General features: G+C 35.0%; 1 protein-coding gene across 1 annotated transcript in view; it reads left to right on the plus strand.

The window, feature by feature from the left end:
- DIAPH3 (diaphanous related formin 3) overlaps positions 1–22,503 on the plus strand; it is a 203,246-nt gene that overhangs the window by 92,001 nt on the left and 88,742 nt on the right. Inside the window, exons 20-22 of the mRNA XM_018071434.1 lie at positions 2,299–2,538; positions 8,774–8,903; positions 22,362–22,486. Coding sequence (XP_017926923.1) covers positions 2,299–2,538; positions 8,774–8,903; positions 22,362–22,486 — 495 coding nt within the window. The remainder of the gene's footprint in view (positions 1–2,298; positions 2,539–8,773; positions 8,904–22,361; positions 22,487–22,503) is intronic.

Genomic DNA, 22,503 nt, shown 5'->3' on the forward strand with positions numbered 1-22,503 from the left:
AGCCAATACTCAATAAATGATACATCTTCTGCTGATTCTGTAGTGTCTTGATCTTGGTACCATTTAAAACCAATGCACCTTACATTGCATTTTGTTAGTTTCTATGGTTTAATATTAATGAATCATCTCTATTGCACCCTGAGTAGGGACAAATATTAAAAATCTGTATAACTTCAATGAAGCTTTGTGGGTTTTTTCTAGTCTAGTCTCAATTTTTCCTGGCTAACCAGACAACCAAACTTAAAATTAGGAATATTGTTCTCAATATGCTAAGAAGTAATAGTACATGTACAAATCTAGTAAAATAATCGAGGAAAAGTAGTTAAGAGTGATTCTTTGTGATGGAACTGGGAGAATGACTTCATGACAGTTGCCTCTGTCCAGTACCTTAATATTCTTTTAGGTAGTTATTCTTAAATTAGGTGTAAAGTTGTAAGAGTACTATGTTAATTTTATGTGTAGTTTAGGAATTTCTGTTTCTGTTTCACTACGAAATGCCTTATTCAAATTCAAGTCCCATTATCCTTGCTTATTCATACGTAAGTACAAATTTTACCACAGTTATTGGATGCTATTTCATGTATTATAAGAACAGAATATCTGCCTACAGTGGGCACTGAGCTAATAATGTTCAAACTGTACATTTTAAGTGTTTAACTTTAGGACCAGGCTGGAGACAGCCTGCGGACTAAAGCACAACAGTTGATTTTCAATCTAGTTTAATCTGAAAGACATCCTGTTTCTGTACTCTGCTCTGTGATGAAAAACAAAGTATGGTGAGTGGAAAGGATTTCTTATTTTACACCAAGATTTCATATATGAACTAAAATGCAAATAGTATGTTTACTTCAATGGGACAGCATCAGGTGGATGCACAGCTAGGCAGGCATTTCTGAAGTGGGTTAGTAACATAAAATGTTCACTCCACCTGAATTTATTTTCTTCTACTGTCACAGTAAAACCAATAAAAGAGACTGTAAATTCCATCCTCTTTGGCTTCTATATCAAACCGTTTGGATTAGACAGCCTTCAGTTTCACTTTATATTGAAAATGGAAGGAGTGTCACCATTACCCTTTTCAGAGTCTGTTTTGAGATGATCAGTACCATATGACTTAGGAACTTTGCACTGTCAGAGGAATTTTCACATTGATAGACTAGATACGGTTGAGAAATATTCTATAAAACCTTAGGTGTCGCTGTGGTCTAGAGGGGGATATTTCCAATTTAAAGGCCTGAGTTTAATGCCACTATATGAAGGCTATTACTTTGTTGGAGAAGTGCCAGTATTATTGCTTCTTTTCTTGCATTGAGAAGTACTGATATCTGGAAACCATAACATATTCTTTATTAAGGACAAAAAAACAGCAAAACAAAATTAGTTTAGGATTTCAGAAATTGTCAAGGAATTACTGCCTTGAACCTTGCCTTGAGAAGGAAAAAGAAAAGTATGGGGAAGGAGATCTTATGGAATTCATGAAATTGATGGGAAAACAGGGATAGGGAAAAATGAGATAAATAGCTCATGGAAGAATTTGAGACTAGTGTTTCTACTGTGGATGTAGTAAAAAATGTGCAAAATACGTCTGGAATGAGAATTGAGTGACTTAATGTTTAGGACGATTGAAACTTCCGTTGAAAATACATGACCAGTAAACCGTAGAAAAGGCCAAGTCTTTTGGGTATGATTTACATAAGCTACTGTTTTCCTGGGAGCATTCTGCTGTACCTAATTAACTGTATTAGGTGAGTGTACAGTAGTATAGTGGGATATGAATATTGGTATATACTAGCATATGCTATATTACATGTTTCATAGCTGAGATTTTTCAAAACTGTTATATTCCAGCAAGTTTATAATAAGCTGTTATTGGAATCAGCTTTCAAATATTTGCACCAGAAAATGAGATTTGCCTTGTTTTGGTACATCCTGAGTTATACGAAATTTGTGAACTACTTTCATTTCTTTGCAGCTACTGGGTCATAAACATGGATTAGTTTTATAGGATTTGGTATATGAGTTGACAGATGTGATATATGATGACACTTTATCTTTTATTGCTTACACATACTAGTTATTTGGAAAGGATGGGGGCAGTTCCTATTAACCACAGGATGGGATTTCAGTTGCTTACCCAAGTGTCTCTCATTCATTCATTCATTTGCTATCAGTTATAGCAGATATATTGCTTCTTCAAGCCTGTCACACCAATAAATCATTTCAGATTGTATGCATTTGTACAGTGCCAAAGTATACGATGAATTTTAAAGGAAATCTCCTGTTTTTCTTTTCAATCAGATGAGCAACGTGAAGAGACTACGGCCACGGCTCAGTGCTATTCTTTTTAAGCTTCAGTTTGAGGAGCAGGTGAATAACATCAAACCTGACATCATGGCTGTCAGTGCTGCCTGTGAAGAGATAAAGAAGAGTAAAAGCTTTAGCAAGCTGCTGGAACTAGTATTGTTAATGGGAAACTACATGAATGCAGGTTCTCGGAATGCACAGACCTTCGGATATAATCTCAGCTCCCTATGTAAAGTGAGTTTTGAAAGTTCGTGTTGAGTATTACATTCACTTTTTCATTTGTTTTTATTATGCTGCTTAAATACTTGGTTTTATGTTTTTCCTGCAGTTATTTGTTTTCTATTTTTTTCGTTATTCTTAGCATTAGTTGATGGTTTGAACAATACAGCTAATCCGTGATTAGCCATCTTGAGATGGGCTTGCTTTTAAATTTTTAGATGATTCTATTTTGAGGGAATACTGAAAAATCCAAATCCAAACAAAATAAGGTTGTGAAAGGACTATATCACTGGGATCAGAGTAATGGTGTAGTTTTAATGTCTGAGCACTTCTAAGATATCTATCACATTTTAATATGGTTTAATACAGTTATGTTTTCTCTTGGACATACATTTTCTGCTCATATAATTCTCTTCTTTTGTTGCTCAGTTTCATCAGTTTCTTGTTTCTTCTAATTTTTCTTAAATTTTCACTCTTTCAACTTTTGTATAAGGTAAATACAAGAAAGCATCCATACTTTTCTGAATGTTAATTTATAATCCATTCTAATCCTAATTATCTTCCCCATATTTACTGTTATTTTTTTCCTGTGCCCTCTGGGAGACTATTGCAAAATCTACAGAGAGCACCATATGTGTAATAGTTCTTACGAGAAAGGAATAATTTGGAAGTTTGTATGTACTCTGTCTTCCAATTTCTTTATCTTTTCGCATAGGAGAAAATACAATATATTAACTTCTACATTCTTTAATCACCCTTATGCTGCCATATTTCGGAAGAATTCTTTCACTATGGTTTTTGAGTGTTGAATGTGATACCTATGACATAAATATTCATTGAGAATAAGTTATATACTTTCTCTAGTCTAAAGTAAACATTAAGCATGGGTCATCCACCTACAGAAATACAATTTGTTGAGAAACATATTCAGAAGGAAAGTACTAAAGGTTCACTCTCCAGTTAGGTGCATTTACTTCTTAGGTTTTACAAAAATCTGTCATAGGTCTGTTTATATTCTTTGTATTTTTAATGCACAAGACAACAAAAAAAGAAATATGAAAACAATGTGAAGGTAATTTTTACAAGCAGTTTGCAGAGCAGGATCAATAGTCAGAATTTATCTTGGAGGAATAATTTATTAAGATCTAGAATATGAAAATTTTGAAGGTAACCTTGGAGTATTACACATAGGAAAGAGAAATGATGTGTACAGATAATGAAAGTAAGGAGTGAATGGCCAAGCAGAATTTCAGAACAAGGGCTCCAAGTCCTGACTCACTCTACAGAGCTCTGTCATGAAATGCATTTGATAATCCAGGATCTTATAGTTAAAATAGAAACATAGAGTATACTGTAAGGCACCTATCAGGATCATCAAGTCCAACTCCTGGCCCTGCACAGGACACCACAAGAATCATACCATGTGCCTGAAAGTGTTGGCCAAACATTTCTTGAATTCTGTCAGACTTGATGCTGTGACCACTTCCCTGGAGAGCCTGTGCTCCACAGGCTCAAACACCCTCTGGGTTAAAAACCTTTTCCTGATATCCAGCCTAAACCTCCCCCAACTCAGCTTCATACTGTATCCTCTAGTTGTCACTGGTCATGAGTGAAGAGATCAGTTCCTGCCCCTCTGCTTCCCCTCCTGAGATTGTTGAAGACAGCAATGAGGTCTCCCCTCAGTCTCCTCTTCTCTAGGCTGAACAAACCAAGTGACCTCAACCACTCTTCATACAGCTTCCCCTCCAGACTCTTCATCCTCTTTTGGATGCTCTCTAGCAGCTTAATGTATTTTTTATATTGCTGTGCCCAAAACTGCACACCATATTCAAGGTGAGATCGCACCAGTGCAGAGCAGAGCGGGATGTTCCCCTCCTTTGACTGGTTGGTGATGCTTTACCTGGTGGTCCCTGGGACACGGTTGACCCTCCTGGCTGCCAGAGCACCCCCAGCTCCTTTTCCGCAGTGCTGCTCTCTGTCCTCTTGTTCCCTAGTCTAAACACACAACCAGGGTTGCCCTGTCACATGTACAGAATCTGTCACTTGCCCTTGTTAAACTTCATATGGTTGGTGATTGCCCATCTCTCTGATTTGTTGAGGTCCCTCTACAGGGCCTCTCTGCCCTCAAGGGAGTCAATAGCTCCTCCCAGTTTAGTGCCATCTGCAAACTTGTTTAGTATTCCTTAAAGCCCTGGTCATTACCGAAGATGTTGAAGAGAACTAGGCTGAGGATGGAGCCCTGAGGAACCCCACTGATGCCAGGTCACCAGTCTGATGTTGCTCCATTCACTATAACACAGATCAGAACCTGTGAACTAATTGCTCACCCATCACATAACATGGTTATCCAGCTGTGTGCTGGATGTTTTGTCCAGAAGGATCTGGTGAGAGACAGTATTGAAAGCTTTACTGAAATCGAGAAAGATTACATGGCTTCCCTTGATCAACAAGGTGGGTTTTCCTGTCACAGAAGGAAATCAGGTTCGATAAGCAAGACTTTCCCCTTATTAAGCTGTGCTGGCTGTGACCATTGACTGCGTTGTCCTCCAAATGTCCTTCAATACCTCACTGAATAATCTTTTCCATGATTTTACTGGGCACTGAAGGTCTGTAGTTTCCAGGATCCTCCTTCTTGCCCTTCTTGAAAATCGAGACAATGTTCACCAGCTTCCAGTCAGGTGGGACCTGTCCGGATTCGCAAGACCACTCAAAAATCATTGAGAGAGGCTTTGCAGTGACATCAGCAAATTCTTTGAGTATTCTGGGATAAATCCCATCAGGCCCCATAGATTTTTAGGGATCCAACTGGAGCAGCAGATCCTGCACAATTTCAGGGTTGACTGGGAGTTGATCATTCTCGCAACCATGGTCCTCCAGCTCAGGGCAACCTGAGTTCCTCAGATTTGCACACATACAGATTATTTCACCTTACAGGAGGGTACAACATTCTTTAGAGAGGGAAAAAATGTCTTTTAGTGTACCTTCTGTATATTATAAAGATGTTGATTATCTACTGCTTACATGGTGCTAATAAGTTTTTAAGTGAAGTCTTGTCTGAATTACTGCGAAAAATATATAGACTGACTGGTGAAAATCCATATGTAGAACTTTTAATCTAAGGAAAAAAACATTTGGGTGTATTTAGTTTAGAAAAGAAAGAAGAGGAATATGCGCTTCATTTATGCTCAAGAGAAATGTTGATCACTACCAGTAGGCTGTAGAGTAGATAAGTAGATACAAAGCTTTAAACACCAAAAAAAAGGTAATTTGCTTCCTATTGTCAAAATGTTTATTATGGTGTAATTTTGATATTATGTCATGCTGTGTGATTGGAAGTGCTGAGACTAGTTTACTCTTTTCAGGACTTAATTTTTGCATAAAGAGATAATGTCATATGTTTCATTTACATAAGAAATGTGCAAGTACAAAAATGATGTTCTAATGACACAGATTTTACATCTATTTCGTTTGACGTCACTTCATGCTAGATTGTAAATACCAAACCGTGGTGTGTAAAAACTTTTTGGGAGGGAAGATAATGCAACCTTAATGGTTGCTGAATGTGAATGCCTATGGCAAGGGGTTTGGACTAGATAGTCTTTAAAGATGCCTTCCAAGCCGAGCTGTTCTATTATGAGAAAAAAAACAAAACAAAACAAAAACCCCAGAAAACGAAATATTACAGATTTTGCTGTGAGTCAGAGCAACTATGACCACCAAGTCTAAGCAACTTTGAATTCATCTGTAAAATTTCAGATCTCTGTCACTAGATATCCCAGGACAAACGCAACCTACAATCAACTACTTGTACTTTTGAAGGTTGACAGATTTTTTTCAGAGAAAAACACTGGGACTTTGCATTTACTATCCTATGTGTATCAGGGTACTAGTCACCAATGCTTAACTTACCTCATCCAATTGTGGCCTCATTTAGGAAGTCCGTGAGTGCCAAGCCTTCACTGGGTATGAAATTGTCTTTTACACTGACAGATCACTTTGTCTGGAAACACAGAGGTAAAACTATGTATGTGTAATTTTGGGGATTTTCTTAACAATGTGTAGTGTCTTGGTTGATGCCTGATCTCTTCTGTTCTGAGAATAATGAACTAATATTAAACTAATATTAAAAATATTAGTATTAAAACAGGAAAATAACCCACCCGAACTAGTGTTCCTCCACAGCCCAAATCTAGAAAGCTACAAAATGCAGACTGTTTGGTTGTCTGCACAGCAGTTTTCAGTAGTTTTTTTTACAACCTAAGAAATTTTCCATGACTTCTGTCCTTCAAAGATATTGGTTTCTGTAATATTTAAAGGATATGCAATTTATCTGCTCTCTTCATTCGTGCCTAGCTATGCGTAGGAGATTATATGAACTCTCCACTTTGCAGAATATAATTCTGTATCCTGCTTTTTCCCTGCTTCATGTAGAATTGAACTGTAATAGTTCTTCTACATCAGAGAGCACCCATGCATATTCTCAGAAGAGAGATATGATATCGATATGCTAATACTCAGTCATTTATTAAATACTCATGTATTAAAATTATGTGCATGTTTATAACACAGGTTCATATTTATAGCTAACTTTTGTTAACTACATGTATTTTAAGCAGTGTAACATTGTAGAAATTTTGTGTGGTGTTAATGAGGTATCCTTCACCAAGATTCCCAATACAATAGAAGTAACTTATTTTGTAACACTGCATACAGTACAGATCCTAAAATATGGTTTTGGGTGTTGATATATATGTGTTGCATTTTCTGTTTATTTTGAAAATTATGTCTCACATCAACTTGTCTGAAGGAAACATACACATTCTGAAAGAGTATATCTCATTGTACTAAGATAGTATAATTTTGATCTTTGAAAATAATCACTGACTTTTTACAGTGAAGTGGGAAATATTAACCTCAGTGATAGCCACCATCCAAAATTCTTCATTTTCATTTACATAAAGTACAGAAAAAACCAAACAATATAATTTGGGTTTTTAATCTGATAATTTAAAATATTTTTAAGTGATGACTGAATGAAAAAAAATCTCTTTATAAGAAATTTGCAACCATGGGAAAAAAAAAAGGGTATGTATATTCAAATTGGGAATGATCTTACTCTTAGTTCCTGATTTGAAAAAAATTCCCATACAGCTCTGTTTCTGGTTTTCACCTCTCTTTCGAAAGAGAGGTAATTTTTCCTTTCTGCCTTGTTGCTGTAATTACTCATATTGTTGAACTTTGATCACTTGTATTTTTCATGTTAACCAAACTAAAGAACAGTCTTGAAGCTGAAACAAACTAACATAATTTTTCAGGTTAATTCCTTGTTGTGATACTGTGCTAAAAACTTTGTGCCTTGATATTCAGATGTTGTACAAGTCTTAGTGCAACTGTGGCAGCCCTTTAGTACTTATGCTTACTTTGTACCTATGTGCACAAATTATATACTTTTCCTGCTATATTGTTTTATCTAGAAATAGTCCTTAAGTAGCAAAGAAACACTTTCATATGTGATGTCATTTTCTATTGGTCAAAATCTCTTTGATTTAGAAGGACAACTCAAATGGAAGACTACAACAGAAATGTATAGCTGAGTGTTTGCCAGTAGTCAATTGTTAGTGGTTTTTACACAAGTAGCTGCAAGTTTTAAAATGGCCAGGCTTAAAAAAAATGTGAGATGTATAAAGGGTTCAAAAAGGTTTATACTTAAGAGATTTTGAAGTCAACTTTTTAAACAATGAAATCTCTAAACTCTTATTTACTGTATTGAGAATTGATAACAAGAAGCACTTGTGCAGGCTGTGTAACTTCTACTGCCGAAATATTGTTAGGCTAGAGTTAATTTCATGCACGAGGAAACAGATCATGTAATGGAGTGGATATGTGCATTATGTATAGTTAGATTCTGCTGATTTAGCTCTGATTTTTTTTTTTAGGCTTTTATGTGTTTGTTCACAGTTTTGCAAATACTCCTGTATTGTTTAAATAATTACATTTTTAAAAGAGATATGTGTACTGTTTTTGAGTACTGAACTCAAATATGGCATAGAATTAAAAAAAAATTAGTCTGATCTTCTTAGGGGTTTTTAGCAAGGTGGGAAATTAAACAGCCCATTACTTTGTTTTTTTTTTTAAAAAAACTACCACTTCAACAGTTTATTCTTACCTTTCTTGGATTCATAGTTAGTAATATATATTAATTATAAAAATGTATTTTTCTCAGTGTTTTTACATATTTTTTTTTTCCTAGCTGAGAGACACAAAGTCGGCAGATCAGAAAACAACATTGCTACATTTTCTCGTAGAAGTGTGTGAAGAAAGCTATCAGGATGTCCTGGATTTTGTTGAAGATTTTCAGCATTTAGATAAAGCTAGTAAAGGTTTGTGTAACTAACTAAAAGTTTTGGTTTTGATACATTAGAGTGTCTTGTGCGTGGAATGATGCTTGTTTTTTACAAAAAATATTTAAAAAATATACATTAATGGTCTATGTCATGGATCAGTAATTTGAGCTGCTGCGAATGGTCTTGAAGATACTTATTGTTTGGTCCTTTAACATTTACTACAGGATTTACCATTACATTTCTTCTAACATGTCTTCTAGAATCATGTTCCAAAATATATTTCTTTTAAAAGTTCTTTTCTATTAACAGAACTTAATTCCAACTTTCGTTCTTTTATACAGTAAGTGTATCACTCAGTGTCTTTTAATTTAGAAATGCAGAAAGGCTGGCATGCTGTCACTTAATTTTATTTTATTTTTTCAAAACATGGAACAGTTTTGTCTTCCCTGCATGTGTGTTCTTCATGCAACAGTAGCATTGAAAGTCTGGAAAAATTTTAGTGTTTCATCATGCAGTATAGAATATGGTAAATCTCAGTATAGAGATCAATGCATTTTTTTGCAATTAATTTTTTAATTAAGAATGTCTTTTCCATATTTTATCACAGTTTAAGTAATTTAAGCAGACTAAGCACTGAGTAAGACATTAATGCTACCTCAACACTGTCCTACTCTGTCAGGAAAAAAAAATCAGATGACTGTCTTGGTTAATAATTTTTTTAGTTTATATCAGTTTGGAAAGTATCACTGTTTATCTAGATTGCTCTATGTAGCATCACTCTTATGTCTCAGTCAGTCTCCCTACCACAAATTACAACTTTGCAAAACCTGCTTCTGATGAAGAACTTGAGATACTGGTCCTTTACATAGAGTTTACTTCCTGGTGTCCTAGTTCTTAAAGTTTCCAATTTTACTTCGTGCACTATAACCACTTAAAAGTTCATTTACTTCTAAATAGCTGTCAAATGTTTCAAGCCTTTCACCTAACTGTTTGTACTGGAAGTAGAAAGAGTTTCTGCTGTGTATGAATTTAACGTTTTCATCATAATTTGCAGTGTTAACTGGTCACTGATTTTTTTTTTCATTACCATGATGCTATTGTCTGTATTGTGGTTGAATTTTTTATATCAGGCAGGAAAACTAAAATGTTTCTTATTAGAAGCCATTATTTTCAGCATCGACAGTCATCTTGTATGACTGACAGACACTTTTGACTGTCTTCTGGAAAACTTCTTGGATATAAAACACTGACCTTTCAAAGAGTAGTCAGTAAAATTATCAGTTAGTCCAGATAGCTTTTTTAGCTATCTGCAAATGATTAGATGAATCTTTGATTTCACTCAGTATGTTGTAAGATGGAAATCAATGATCATGTTTTCAAGTTTATAAATTGAATTTGCTTCAGTGTAGTATGAGATAAATTTTGCATTTCAGTTTTATTGTATGAAAAAGACAAAGACTTAGGATATCGTTAACAGGTTAGTGTATAGAGTGTTTGTTTATACTTGTTTCCTTACTTACAAAACTCCATTCTGTTTTGAAAGACTCCTGCTGCGTTGGAGTTTTGGAAAATGCAACAGATCACAGAGGCTGTAGCTCATGGGGTTTTTTAAAACTTTTTAGTCCTTCTGCAAAAATACCTTTTTATGAAGCAAGTTGATTTACTATGCACCAACTTTTGCACAGTAAATTTTTAATGAAGTGGATATTTTTGCTTGAGTTTACCAAAGGTCAGTTAAAAAAATGTCTGTGAATCTGTGGTTGTGTTCAGTCACGTCCAACATATGGTCTCATCTAACTTACTGATATGCTGATGAAGTCTAACAAATTGACTAAGAATGATTTGTATTGAGGCTTCTACAGAGAGTTGAGAAATTATAGCAGATATTACAAGCCATCATTATGGCTACTAGGGAGAGTGATAGAGGGGAAGTCATAAAAAATCTTTTATCTAGTCAAATATGCATATTCCAGAAAAAAATACTGGTTGTGGTAGAACAGAATTTGGTATCGAGGGTTTAGAGCATTTCCTCCATTCCTAGATACTGTACTTAGGGTTTAACAGGCATAATCCATCCTGGGTTGCTTTATTGGAGGTAGTTCAGACTTCCAGTAAATCTGGAAAACTACTGGATCCAAATGTTGCATGTAAGGGGTTACAGGCTCCTGATAGTACAAAAGGGAGGAAGTCAGCCTGGGTTTTTCCTGTCATCTGATAGAAAGGTTCTGTTCACATATATGCTACTTTGTTCCTCAGAGTTGTTGGGTAAGGAGATAACATGCCTCTTTTCTGGTTTTGTATCATACTAATGTAATGGTCAATTTTCCTGTGAGCCATATAGGTTGTATTTTGTTCCAGTTCTTGTTTCTAAATTCTTTTCTCTACCTTTTGTCCTCGCAAAGGTTAGGGCCTTGTATAGGTGGTGGAATGCCATTCCCTTCATGGTTTTGCTGAACTTCATTCTCCGAAGTAATTTTTAAAAGTAATTCTGAAGAATAAATCAGCAAAGTTGGATAATAATATTCTATTCTCCCATACCTTTGTTGTAAGCTGGTTTTTATCGAGCTGATTCTATTCCCTGTCTGCATAGTCATGTGTTCAAATACAATAATTTCACATATTATATATGGCATAAAAGTATTATTTGTGAGTGTCCTTTAAATTATAAATCAAAATTAATGTGGTAGATGTTTATATGTCATTTGAACAATATTAACAGAAAACTTGACGCTGAACATACTGTATAAAAATGGAACTATACTATGCATTTTTTTGTTTTGGATTGATCACCTCAAGTAATTGTTGAGTCTTCTACAGGTTTCTCAAAACAAGTTATTAAAAAGATGCCTTTTTTTTTTAATTCCTCCCTGACATAAGTGTCCTTGTATCAGCCAGCCCATTTGTAGCATGCCTCATATTTTTTTATTTTATACTTACTCATTTTTAAACCTTTTCTCTCAAGGTATTTCTTATTCAAAGTGGTGACCACTGGAACATTACAACATTCAGCAATTCATTTTCTTTTTATCCTTTTCAGAAAAAACATTCTTACTCATTTAATTTCATTAAATATTGTCCACTGATTGTACAGTAAGCTGTTAAAATAGCTTGCAAGACTTTAAGAGAAGTGACAAGGTCTGTTAATTGTGAAGCTAACATGTATTTTTTAGTATTTCATAAATGATCAAGCATTCACAGTATGTAAATTAATCACTGAATTAGGAAAAAGATATTTTTTTAAATATAACTTATACAGGCAAGCAACAAGGCACATGTAACTTTTGAAAGTGTAGTTTACTTCAGGATATTTAATTTGGGGATTTTTTTGCATTATATGCTAAAAGTTTTGTTTCTACTTTTGTAATACTGGAAGTAGATTTAATTCATTGTTATAGTACATGTACATTTTTACTTTGAAGTATAACAAATCCTGTTTTTTAAGTACTCGTAGATCAGCAGGAGGAACTTTCATTGCAGCTAATGAGCTTACTGATATGACAGTTCCTGAAGATTTATATAGTTAAAACTGTCTCTTCTTTTGAACATAATGACTTTCCTACTTTTCTATTAGTGTTCCAGACACAAAATATTTTGGTAATTTAGTAAAATTTACTAATTTCTTATTTTATGATATTGTAAAGAATTAGATTGCATTTATCCAGGCTGCTGTTTTACTTGATTGACTCTAATTTGCTCAGACCTTACAGGTAATAGTCTATAATAACACTGTAAAACTGTAGATTTTTCTTCTTCTAAAAGACATTAACCCATCACAGCTTTACAAACAATGTATCCATTTTCTCATTTTTGAAACTTTATTCAGTTTTTTTCATAGACAATTTCACTTCAAAATAAAAAAAGCTAGAAACCAAATTGTAAATGTGAAGTTTAATCTATATTCATGAAAAAGCAGGATACCTCCACCTACAATATTTAAAAACATTAGGACAGCATGAGATAAAAATATTAACATATATATGCATTCTGTTATTAACATATAAGCATTCTATGTCACAAGGAAAGGCTTTTTTTCCTACTGGAGAATTTCTAAGTTAATGGTAAATTTCTCAATACTATTAAATAACACTTATGCTATTCATTGCTTTGGCTTTTGTTTTGATGTGGGTCACAAATTCATAGGCTGTATTTTCAGGCCATCAAGATTGTTATGTTTGTTTGGGTTGTTTTTTCAGAAAGCAGTGCAAACTTCATGAGTTACTCCTTACTGTATTATACTCAGTCAGTACCAAAATCAAGAGGTAGTTCCACTATTTTGCAGATTACACAGATTTCTAAGTTCCTATAGCAGATTTACAGTACGAAATAGACTCATTGCGGAAGGTGAAAGCCGAGACTGGGAAAATGAAGAACTGCCCACTGTAGAAGATGGCTTCTAGACCATTTAAGGAACTTTGAAGGTGTACAAGTCTATGGGACCTGACAAGATAAATGCATGGGTCCTGAGGGAATTGGATGAGGAAATAGTAGCCCACTATTCATCATATTTGAGAAATGATGGCAGTCCAGTTAAGTTCCGGAAAAGGGGAAACATAACCTTCATTTTTAGAATAGGAAATAAAAAAGACCCAGAGAACTACAGGTGGGTCACTCTCACCTCAGTGCCTGGCAAAATAATGGAGCAGATCCTTGTGGAAAGTGTACTAAGGCACAGGGAAAATAATGAACTGTTTGATGACAACCAACATGGTTTCACTGAAGGCAAATTGTGCCTGACAAATTTGGTGGCCTTCTACGGTGGGGTTACAGTGATGGTGGATGAGGGAAGGGCAATAAATATCATCTACTTGGACTTGTACAAAGCATTTGACACTGTCCTGCACAACATCCTTTTCTATAAACTGGAGAGACAAGAATTTAATAGATAGACCAGTGAGTGGATCAAAAATTGGCTCACACTAAGAGATTTGCAGTCAATATGTCAATGTCTAAGTGTGGACCAGTGACGAGTGGTTTTCCTCAGGAAACTGGTATTGGGACTGGTGCTTTTTAACATCTTTGTCAGTGATATGGATGGTGAGATCAAGTTCCCCTCAGCAAGTTTGGCAACAGCACCAAACTGTGTGGTGCAGTCGACACACTGGAGTGAGGGGATGCCATCCAGAGGGACCTGGACAGGCTTGAGATATGGACCTTGTGTGAACCTTATGAAGTTCAACAAGGCCAAGTATAAGGTCCTGCACCTGGGTCAGGGCAATCTCAAGCACGAGGTAGGCTGGGCTACATCAAAAGAAATGTGACCAGCACGTCGAGGGAGGCAATTCTGCCCCTTCTGCTCTTCTCTTGTGAGACCTCACATGATGTGGTGCATCCAGCTCTAGGACCCCTAACACAAGAAAGATGACCTGTTGGAGCAGGTCCAGAGGAGGGCCATGAAGATGATTAGAGGACTGGAGCACCTCTCCTGTAAAGATAGGCTGACAATTGGGGCTGTTCAGCCTGGGAAAGAGAAGGTTCCAAGGAAACTTTATAGAGCCTTCCAATACCTAAAGGGGCCTCAAGAGAGCTGGAGAGGGAATTTTGACAAGGGCATGTAGTGATAGGACAAGAAGGGAATGACCTTAAGATGAAAGAGGTCAGATTTAGATTAGATATTAGGAAGAAATTCTTCACAGTGAGGCTTGTGACTCACAGGAACAGGTTGCCCAGAGAGGTTGTAGACTCTGTTCATGGAGGTGTTCAAGACCAGGCTGGATGGGGCTTTAAGCAACCTGGTCTCATAGAAAGTATCTCTTTCCATAGCAGGGGGGGTGGAACTGGGTGATCTTTAAGGTCCCTTCCAACCCAAACCATTCCATGATTCTATGGATGGATAGCCCACTCAGAAATCTACCTCGAAAAATGTTTGTAGCTAGCAGGGCAACAATTTTATCACAGGTTTTGTTTTTCTTTAATTTGAGAATTCCTTTTTTAAAATGCAAAGTTCATTTCCCATTTTTTTTAATGTCATGTATGGGGTGTTTTTCTGCCTCAAATGGTTGTTTTCAAGAATGATGGCTATGAATTATAAGCAGAAGACTTGCTACCAATCAGAAGTCCATTTTTAGAGGTCTTCTGAATGAAAAATCACTATTATTTGCACCTTTCAGAACTTCTAGTTTCTTGGTCTAAAATTCACTTGGTTGCATATCAAGACACCACCCAAGAATGATATAAAATGTATCTTAGGCCTTAGTTTATATGGAAAGAAACCAATGTATGTTTTACATAGCTATTGAATACTCTTGTAAATTAGTTTAGAGGCAGCTAAGCAAACTAAACATTCCTTATAACAAGTGAAAAAACCCTGTATTTTGCTTAGTAAGAAAAAAAAACAACAATGTTTTTAAAAATTGATTGCTCAAAATGGTGATTATATAAATGGCACTCAGAATAGAAAATACAAAATTTTATGGTTTAAGAGGTAAACAGTAATAGGAATAGAAGTTTTGGGTTGATTAGGTTTTCAAACAAGACAGTTATTCACTGTAAAGCCTTAAAATAAATGTTGAAGTATAACAAAGTAGTGGCATAGAATTCCCTATGGAAAAAGGGATTTGAGATACCATTGTTTAAAAGGAAGAAAAATTTTTTCAAAGTCATCTTTTTTTCTTTCTATTTGTTGTCCACTGAGAAAGTATGTAATGTATTTAGCAACTAATTTTGCTTTATTATTGAGCACTAAGCAATAGAGGAAGTTGTAAATATTTGTCCATTAAGGCAATTCTTAGATTGGCAGTCTACTTCAAACTCTAAATTGGGTGAAAGGCATTCTTTCACAAGATTGAAAAAACTTGTTATTTTCGTGCTACTGTTTTTTTTTTTAATTATTTGAAAATTACTTGTTTTTTTCAATATTGAAAATCTCGGGCTAAAAATATATATCAGTTTACCAATGCATCACCTAAGACATAAAAGTGTGCCAGTCCAGCATTTAAGATAGCATATCTGGGGCATTGAATATATTTGCAAAGGAAATTCATGGTGATATGGTTTAAGTGAACGTTTAAATATTTCTACAATTTTGTATTTATTCATGTTTGTTGCACTGCTGTCTCTACCTCTAACAGATCAGCAACTCTTGCTCTATTGGGACATAAGTCCTATACCAGCACACTACAGATTTGCCATATTTTTACATATTCTAATCTGAATAGTTTTATAATAAAATGAACTTTTTGAAAATAAGTAGCTAAACACATCACTTTGCACCTTGTCAGGTTTTTTTTTTTTGGAGGGGGGTGGGTTTTTTGTCTGAGTGCGTTACATGATATAAAAATTCTGGCTTTAAGAGCCAGTGGAACTTCTACAATACTGTTGTGTGTTGCACATAATCTCTTTTAATGTTTGTGGCTATAAATTGTGCACAGTAGTGTTATGTGGCAAGTTGGTTTAAGATCTGATTACACAACGAACTACCACAATGTAAATGAAATACTCCATTTCTTTAGGACATTGAAATATATGCATCTTTTACAAGCATGAATTAGCAAATCAAATATAAGAAAGAATTTGAGTATTTGCACATTTTTAGCAAAATGGTGCTTCAGTTTCTAATATGATATTGAAGTGTGTCAGTAATCTATTATTTATCATCTTGTGCTGGTCCATGAGTTAAGTTGTGGATCACAGCCAATCCCTGGTGCGGTCCTTGCGTCCTGGGTTGTTTAAACGTGTTGTAGACAGTTCGATCTTTAAGCAGATCAAGATTCAGATAAAGCTGTTCAATACTACTAATTTCATGCTTATTCACCTGAGTATAAATGTCTGGATGTTACTGAAAGATTTCATTAATGTATGATGTTTTAAGTGTTAGTGAGATTAAGACAAAATTATATACTCTGGAGGGGAAAAATGTGGATATCTCCTAAAAGATGAGGAAAAATCAAGTGAGTTATGCAGAAATCAGTTGCAAAAAAGTGGTGAAAAGGACAATATAAAAAAAAGAAAACCTGAATGCACTGTGTAGATGTTTAGAATCCTGAAGATGCGAAAGCTGAATTTTAATAAGTAGAGAAGTGCTGCAAATGCATATATATGTATATGTAGACTTATGTGTCTTGCTACCTTTACACTTCAGGGAGTTTGATCTTACAGTGATTAGACTGGGTAGAAGACTGATAATCTTGTGACTTTTAAAGTTTTATTTTAAACTTCACTAGAATGATATTCATTACCATTTCATGCTAATGGTTCATTCTGAATCAGTATTAATCACTCTCACTGCATATTCAAAGCAGTTAGTTATTAACAATCATACCATAAATTAACTGTGAATATACAACATGCAGCACAGTACTTTGTGGGTCCCCAAGGATCCAGGTGATGAGGCTCAAGAGCTCTTCCGAGAGGGAAGCTGCAACTGATGCAAGAGTCTTCTTTTCCTTCCCTCTGAATTTGGTTCCTTCTTTTATAAAATGCTTTCAGCTCTTGGCAGCTCTTAGTCCATCACTGTACCATATCACTATATACTGTGCAACACTGGGAGATATTGATCCCTGTGCTGGGGTAGGTGCTGTATCCTGTTACTTGGCCATTTTTTCTCCTTGCCTTAGCAGCTGCTTCTTTATTTCAGTAACAATCTGGTGACAAATAACTGACCATCAGTGAATTGTTTGTCATTCAAGTGTTTCTGTTTTCAGCTTTTTCCCATATTTTCAAGTTCTGAGCTTAAACGCTATATTATAAAAAGAGATGTGGTGTCAGACAGCATTTCACCAAGGATACTCGAAGTATAACAAGTCCAACAGGCCAGGACTCTTGTGTAGGTGGTATAGGGCACAGTTGGCATAAGGTCCAAAGGCCTATGATGTTAATATTATTACTAGTGAACTGGGTACAAAAATGCTTCTACATTGTTTACCAATTACACTACATTAGTGTGTTCATATTTGAAATCAAAATAGGAGACAACTAATTAAATTCTCCTTGGAGAGCTGTTTTTTTTTCACGTGTGCAGCTGAAGTCTGCTATGTCTACAGAAGGGAGCGTCTGAGGGCTCATGAGCCAGTGGAAAAAAAGGATCTCAAAAGCCGTTTGTATGCATATGTTAGACACATACACACGTGGAAGAAAGGGGGACAAAAAGGCAATAAAACCAGAAAATGGCTATAGAGACAAGTGAAATCGTCATTTTGGGAGAAATAAAGCATAAATATTGTATTTTCAGCACTGTGTGACACTCAGTATATCACAGGATCTTATGCTACTGTTAATGGATATTTCAATGGATATTTTAGATCTTTGCTGGTGTTTACAGAAACCTCCAATATTTTGCCTCTGGAATATTTCTTTGTTAGTGCTCTAAATCCACCCAAAAATACAGGTGGGGGTTTTTATTGTTGGTTATTGAGCTTTTTTTGGCTACACTTTGTCATTTAACTTTATTTTTAAATGCTACATCAATAATGTGCTGACAATTTTAGAGAATTAGTTAGTAAACTCCATCAGTCCACTATGAAGTTTGCATGGCAAAAGCAATAGTATATTTCCAGAATTTTCTTTATAATGTGGTATAGTTTTCTCTATGGGACTAGAGGTCAGCTTGTCACTGTCACTCACTCAGAATAAAGGGACCAGAATAGGGACCAGAATAGCACAAGGGAAGAAAAACACCTGTAGGCAAGAGGAAGAATCTCATGATAAGGAGATTGTGACATCACAGCAGCATGTAGGATTTCTGAAATATCAGCTGAAAAATCTGATGCCAAAAGTAGCAGAAGGTTTACAACAATAGAAATAAGAGAGCACATGGGAAGTACTGCTTCACATTAGAGAATTATTTCTAGTGTTTAAGATGAAACAGGTATAGTCTAAAAAGTAAATGAAACACTTTTAATTTTAAGCACGAATAATGATTTGGGGATGGGGAAGAGGAGAGCAAAAATTCTTCACAGAAATTTGTCGAAAGAAAAAAATTAGAGTACTGTATTCTCGTATTGTAAATACCAGTTTAATTTTCTGCATTCTGACATAACTGAGTTAAAACTAAAAGTTTGCTAAGTACATTTTTTACCAAGTTTTGCTGTGGCTATAATGATGTTGTGTGACTGCAGAATATTTAAGAAACTGAGGAGAAAAGCATGATTTGGGCAATTCCACATCTCTTTATCTGACTTTACTGATATCAAAGTTCATAGAGGAAAGAATAATCAAACATGGAGGTTAATGACGGTAGCATAAAATGAAAATAAATTTATTGGTAGTAGACTAATCTGCTAGCTTTGACTATTAATTTCATTTTTTTCAGTCCCATGAAATCTATGTTGACTTCAGTAAAATACTTGATATTATGTAAAATGGGAGATTACTTATTAGAATAAAAAGTAGAAGAAACAAAATCCTGTCTAAAAGGAATATGACTAAAAAATTATGAAATTGTGATATTTCACCAGTGAGTGTGTCTGACATAGGGTTAGATAGTTTGCCAGATGAGAGTATCATTTGGTTGTCGTCACTGAATAATCCTGCGGAAGCAGAGTAAAAGAAATTTGATAGCATGAAGTACAAGATCATGCATCTTGATACTGTAATAAGAGCTTTGGTCAAGAAAAAAAGAATGTTTTATTGTAAGTTAGTCAGGTAAGGTATTCTGAGGAAAACTGTAGAAATAGTAATGCAGTGTAATAGTGAGTCATCACCTGAAATACTATGCAGAAATATTTTAAAACAGAAGTAGGTGAAGAGGTTTCTACAATAATTATGGTGTTGTAAAACCTGATTCAAGAGTGGAAGCTTTAACAACAAAGTTGTTATAACCATAAAAAGCAGACAGTGAGAAAATCTAATTATTGCCTATAAAAATATCAGGAGCCATTTTGAAAAAGGGATATGAGAGTTTAGAGGATATAAGTAGGGGATTGTTTAGGCACACATGCATTTTACTCAATGAACAGCTTGGTTTTGTGGGCTCACTAATATTCAAAAACACAGGTTTTGACTTTGTTTCTAAACTAGCATGTGAGTTGCACACTTCAGTTTGGCTTGGGTTTATTTCTGAATCTGGATTAGGGGTCAAAGTTTGGCAGGAGAAGAAAAAAACTCCCTTTCTTCAATGTCTCTTCAAATTTTATACCATGTCTTTTAGAGGGACAAAACGGGAAGGTTGGCAGGTATTTCATGTGATCTTTTTATGGAAGAGTTGGCTATATTTACGGGTTTGATTTTTTTTTCCATCTATTTTCACTAAATTGAAAGCTGCAAAGACAATAATACCAAGCTTAATAGCAGCATATTGTGAACTAGCCTCTCCTTGAGGCTGTCACCAGGCACATAGTCTTAAAGGAAAATATATCTAATAGTTGCGCACTGCTGAAATTGAAGAAATGTTCCATTTTTAAGTTGAAGAACAGCCTAAGATCATGACAGAGGAAAAAAATACTCTTCAGAACAAGACTGAGATTTAAAGATTCTTGACCAAATATGTAACTGTTCAGTGTCAAAAGAACTGAAGCACTTGAATAAAAAATTGGCTTTGCTGGAAGCAAGAACTCAAAAATTTCTTGTATAGAACCTGTTAATTGGCTCTAGGCCAGTTGTTTTGTTGAGTTTTTTTATCTAGGTAAAAGACTGTACCTGTTACTCAGCTACTACCTGCAATTGATGTAGAGGATTTTTTGGTGGACTGGGGTTTTATATTGTTTTTAAACGTGTGTACTTGCCGTGTTTCATCATTTTGATATTCTGTAAGTATATCACTAATTTATACTGTGAACTCCTTATTCAAGACTAATGGTATTGTGAAGAGTCTTATCAATAGTTACATTAGGCACAAGTTGTATTCTGTTTCTTAGCAGCTTTCTAAGTAAATCAGTATCTTAAAATTGTGTGTGCCTAACTTTCAAAGGTTTCTTATGACAGCAGAAGTATGACTTTATATTAAAATCAGGTTTGTCTCTGGAACCAGTGAAGACTGAAACTTATCTTAGTTAACACTGTCAGCTTCCAATTGTAGCTTTGCTTCCCAAGCAAGGCAGTTTCTTAACTACTGAAAAGAGCTGACTTACCTGGTGATGATTTGCATGACTGATTCCTCCGTGAAAATATGCATCTCTAATATACAGTTGGGAAACAGTGCTTTTGAGTAACCAGAGACTTTTAAAAATGGTGATTATAAAGCAAATGAAGAGTTATAAATTATAACATGAACATATATTTTTATTCCCTCTTTTGAAAAATTGCCTGCATGTTGTTTGGGCTTTTTTGTTTTCCTTCTTTTAGGTTGCATTAGCAATTTAACAGATTGCCATGGATCATTTTATAGTTGTGTTAACCTTTCTGCAATGAATGGGATTGTAGTTGCTATGCAACATTTTACTCTAGTACTTTGGGGGCTCTGTCAGGCTTCTATGAGAGAAGGATGTGTTCATTGTCTGTATTTTATATTTTCCATCACATAACTCTACTCAGTAGACAAAATCACGGATCTCTACAGATTCTAGTAACATCATAGGGACACAGACTTTCTCCAGGGATTTTTTTTAAATGAAGTTAAAAGTAACTATATCTTTACAGATACAGTATATTATGAGTAAAATAATTTTTTAAAAAGTAATTAGACTAGAATTCACAGTCTGTTCTTACCTCTTTATTATTGTTCCTATGGAATAGATTTAAATGTGAAGTTGACTTCATAAGCAATCAGGAAATAATTTTTTATTGATTGCACTAATATAGCTCTAAGATAGAATGCACACTAACGAGTCATCCTCTGTTTACTCTTGTGATCCTGATATTTTAATCAACTTTTACAGATCAACCCTTCAACTTTGCATGCATTGATTCAAATGTATGAAAGTTTTATTTCTTTTTTCCTGAAGAAAAAAAATTTGCACCTTCTTTACATCCTTCTGTAAATCCCTGATGTTTCAGCTCTACTCCTTACTTTTTCTAAAGTCCGTGAATTGGTCTGTTGTACTCTCTCAAGTGCTTGGCAAACACCTTCGTTCTTACAAATTCTGCTGGTTTTTTTTACCACAGATGTTTTCAAATTGGGGAACTGAGTTTTGGGTTTCATGCATGGGTGTTTAGTAGCCCCATTTTCTCTGTGTTTTGAGACTCTGCTTCATGATTTTCCTTACAAATGTTCTTTTTTTCTGTTTTAACAGAATGTGATTGAAAAAAGCTTTGTGACTCTTAGAATAGCTTCAGAACTTGTCCTTTGGTTAATTAGAAGAGATAGACTGGCATTTGTATATCTCAGGTTATTTAAAACAGACTGTTAATTGCAATGCTAAACCTTAGTCATAAAGATAAATCAAAATGCAGCATTCAAACAGCATACATCTAATCAGAAAAGACAACTGAATAAGTGAAGGGAGCTGACCATTGTAGAGTGACCCCATCATTTTGTAATTTCTTTAGTGTGCTTTAATTTCAGAATTAAAAAATGTAGTATGCTGATTTGGGTAAGGTTTTAACTCATGTATCTAACTCATGTATTTTGCAAACCATGATTTTTGTTTAGTGTGTTAACAGAATGAATGTTCTGTATTTTAGTCTCAGCAGAAAACCTGGAGAAGAGCCTTAAGCATATGGAGAAGCAACTCCAACAGCTTGAGAAGGATTTGCAGACTTTTCCAGTTCCTGAAGATAAGCATGATAAGTTTATAGCAAAAATGTCAATATCCTTTGGAATGCT

The sequence above is a fragment of the Manacus vitellinus genome, unplaced genomic scaffold, assembly GCF_001715985.3.
Source record: "Manacus vitellinus isolate BGI_N305 unplaced genomic scaffold, ASM171598v3 scaffold_2_pilon, whole genome shotgun sequence".
Classification (NCBI taxonomy): domain Eukaryota; kingdom Metazoa; phylum Chordata; class Aves; order Passeriformes; family Pipridae; genus Manacus; species Manacus vitellinus.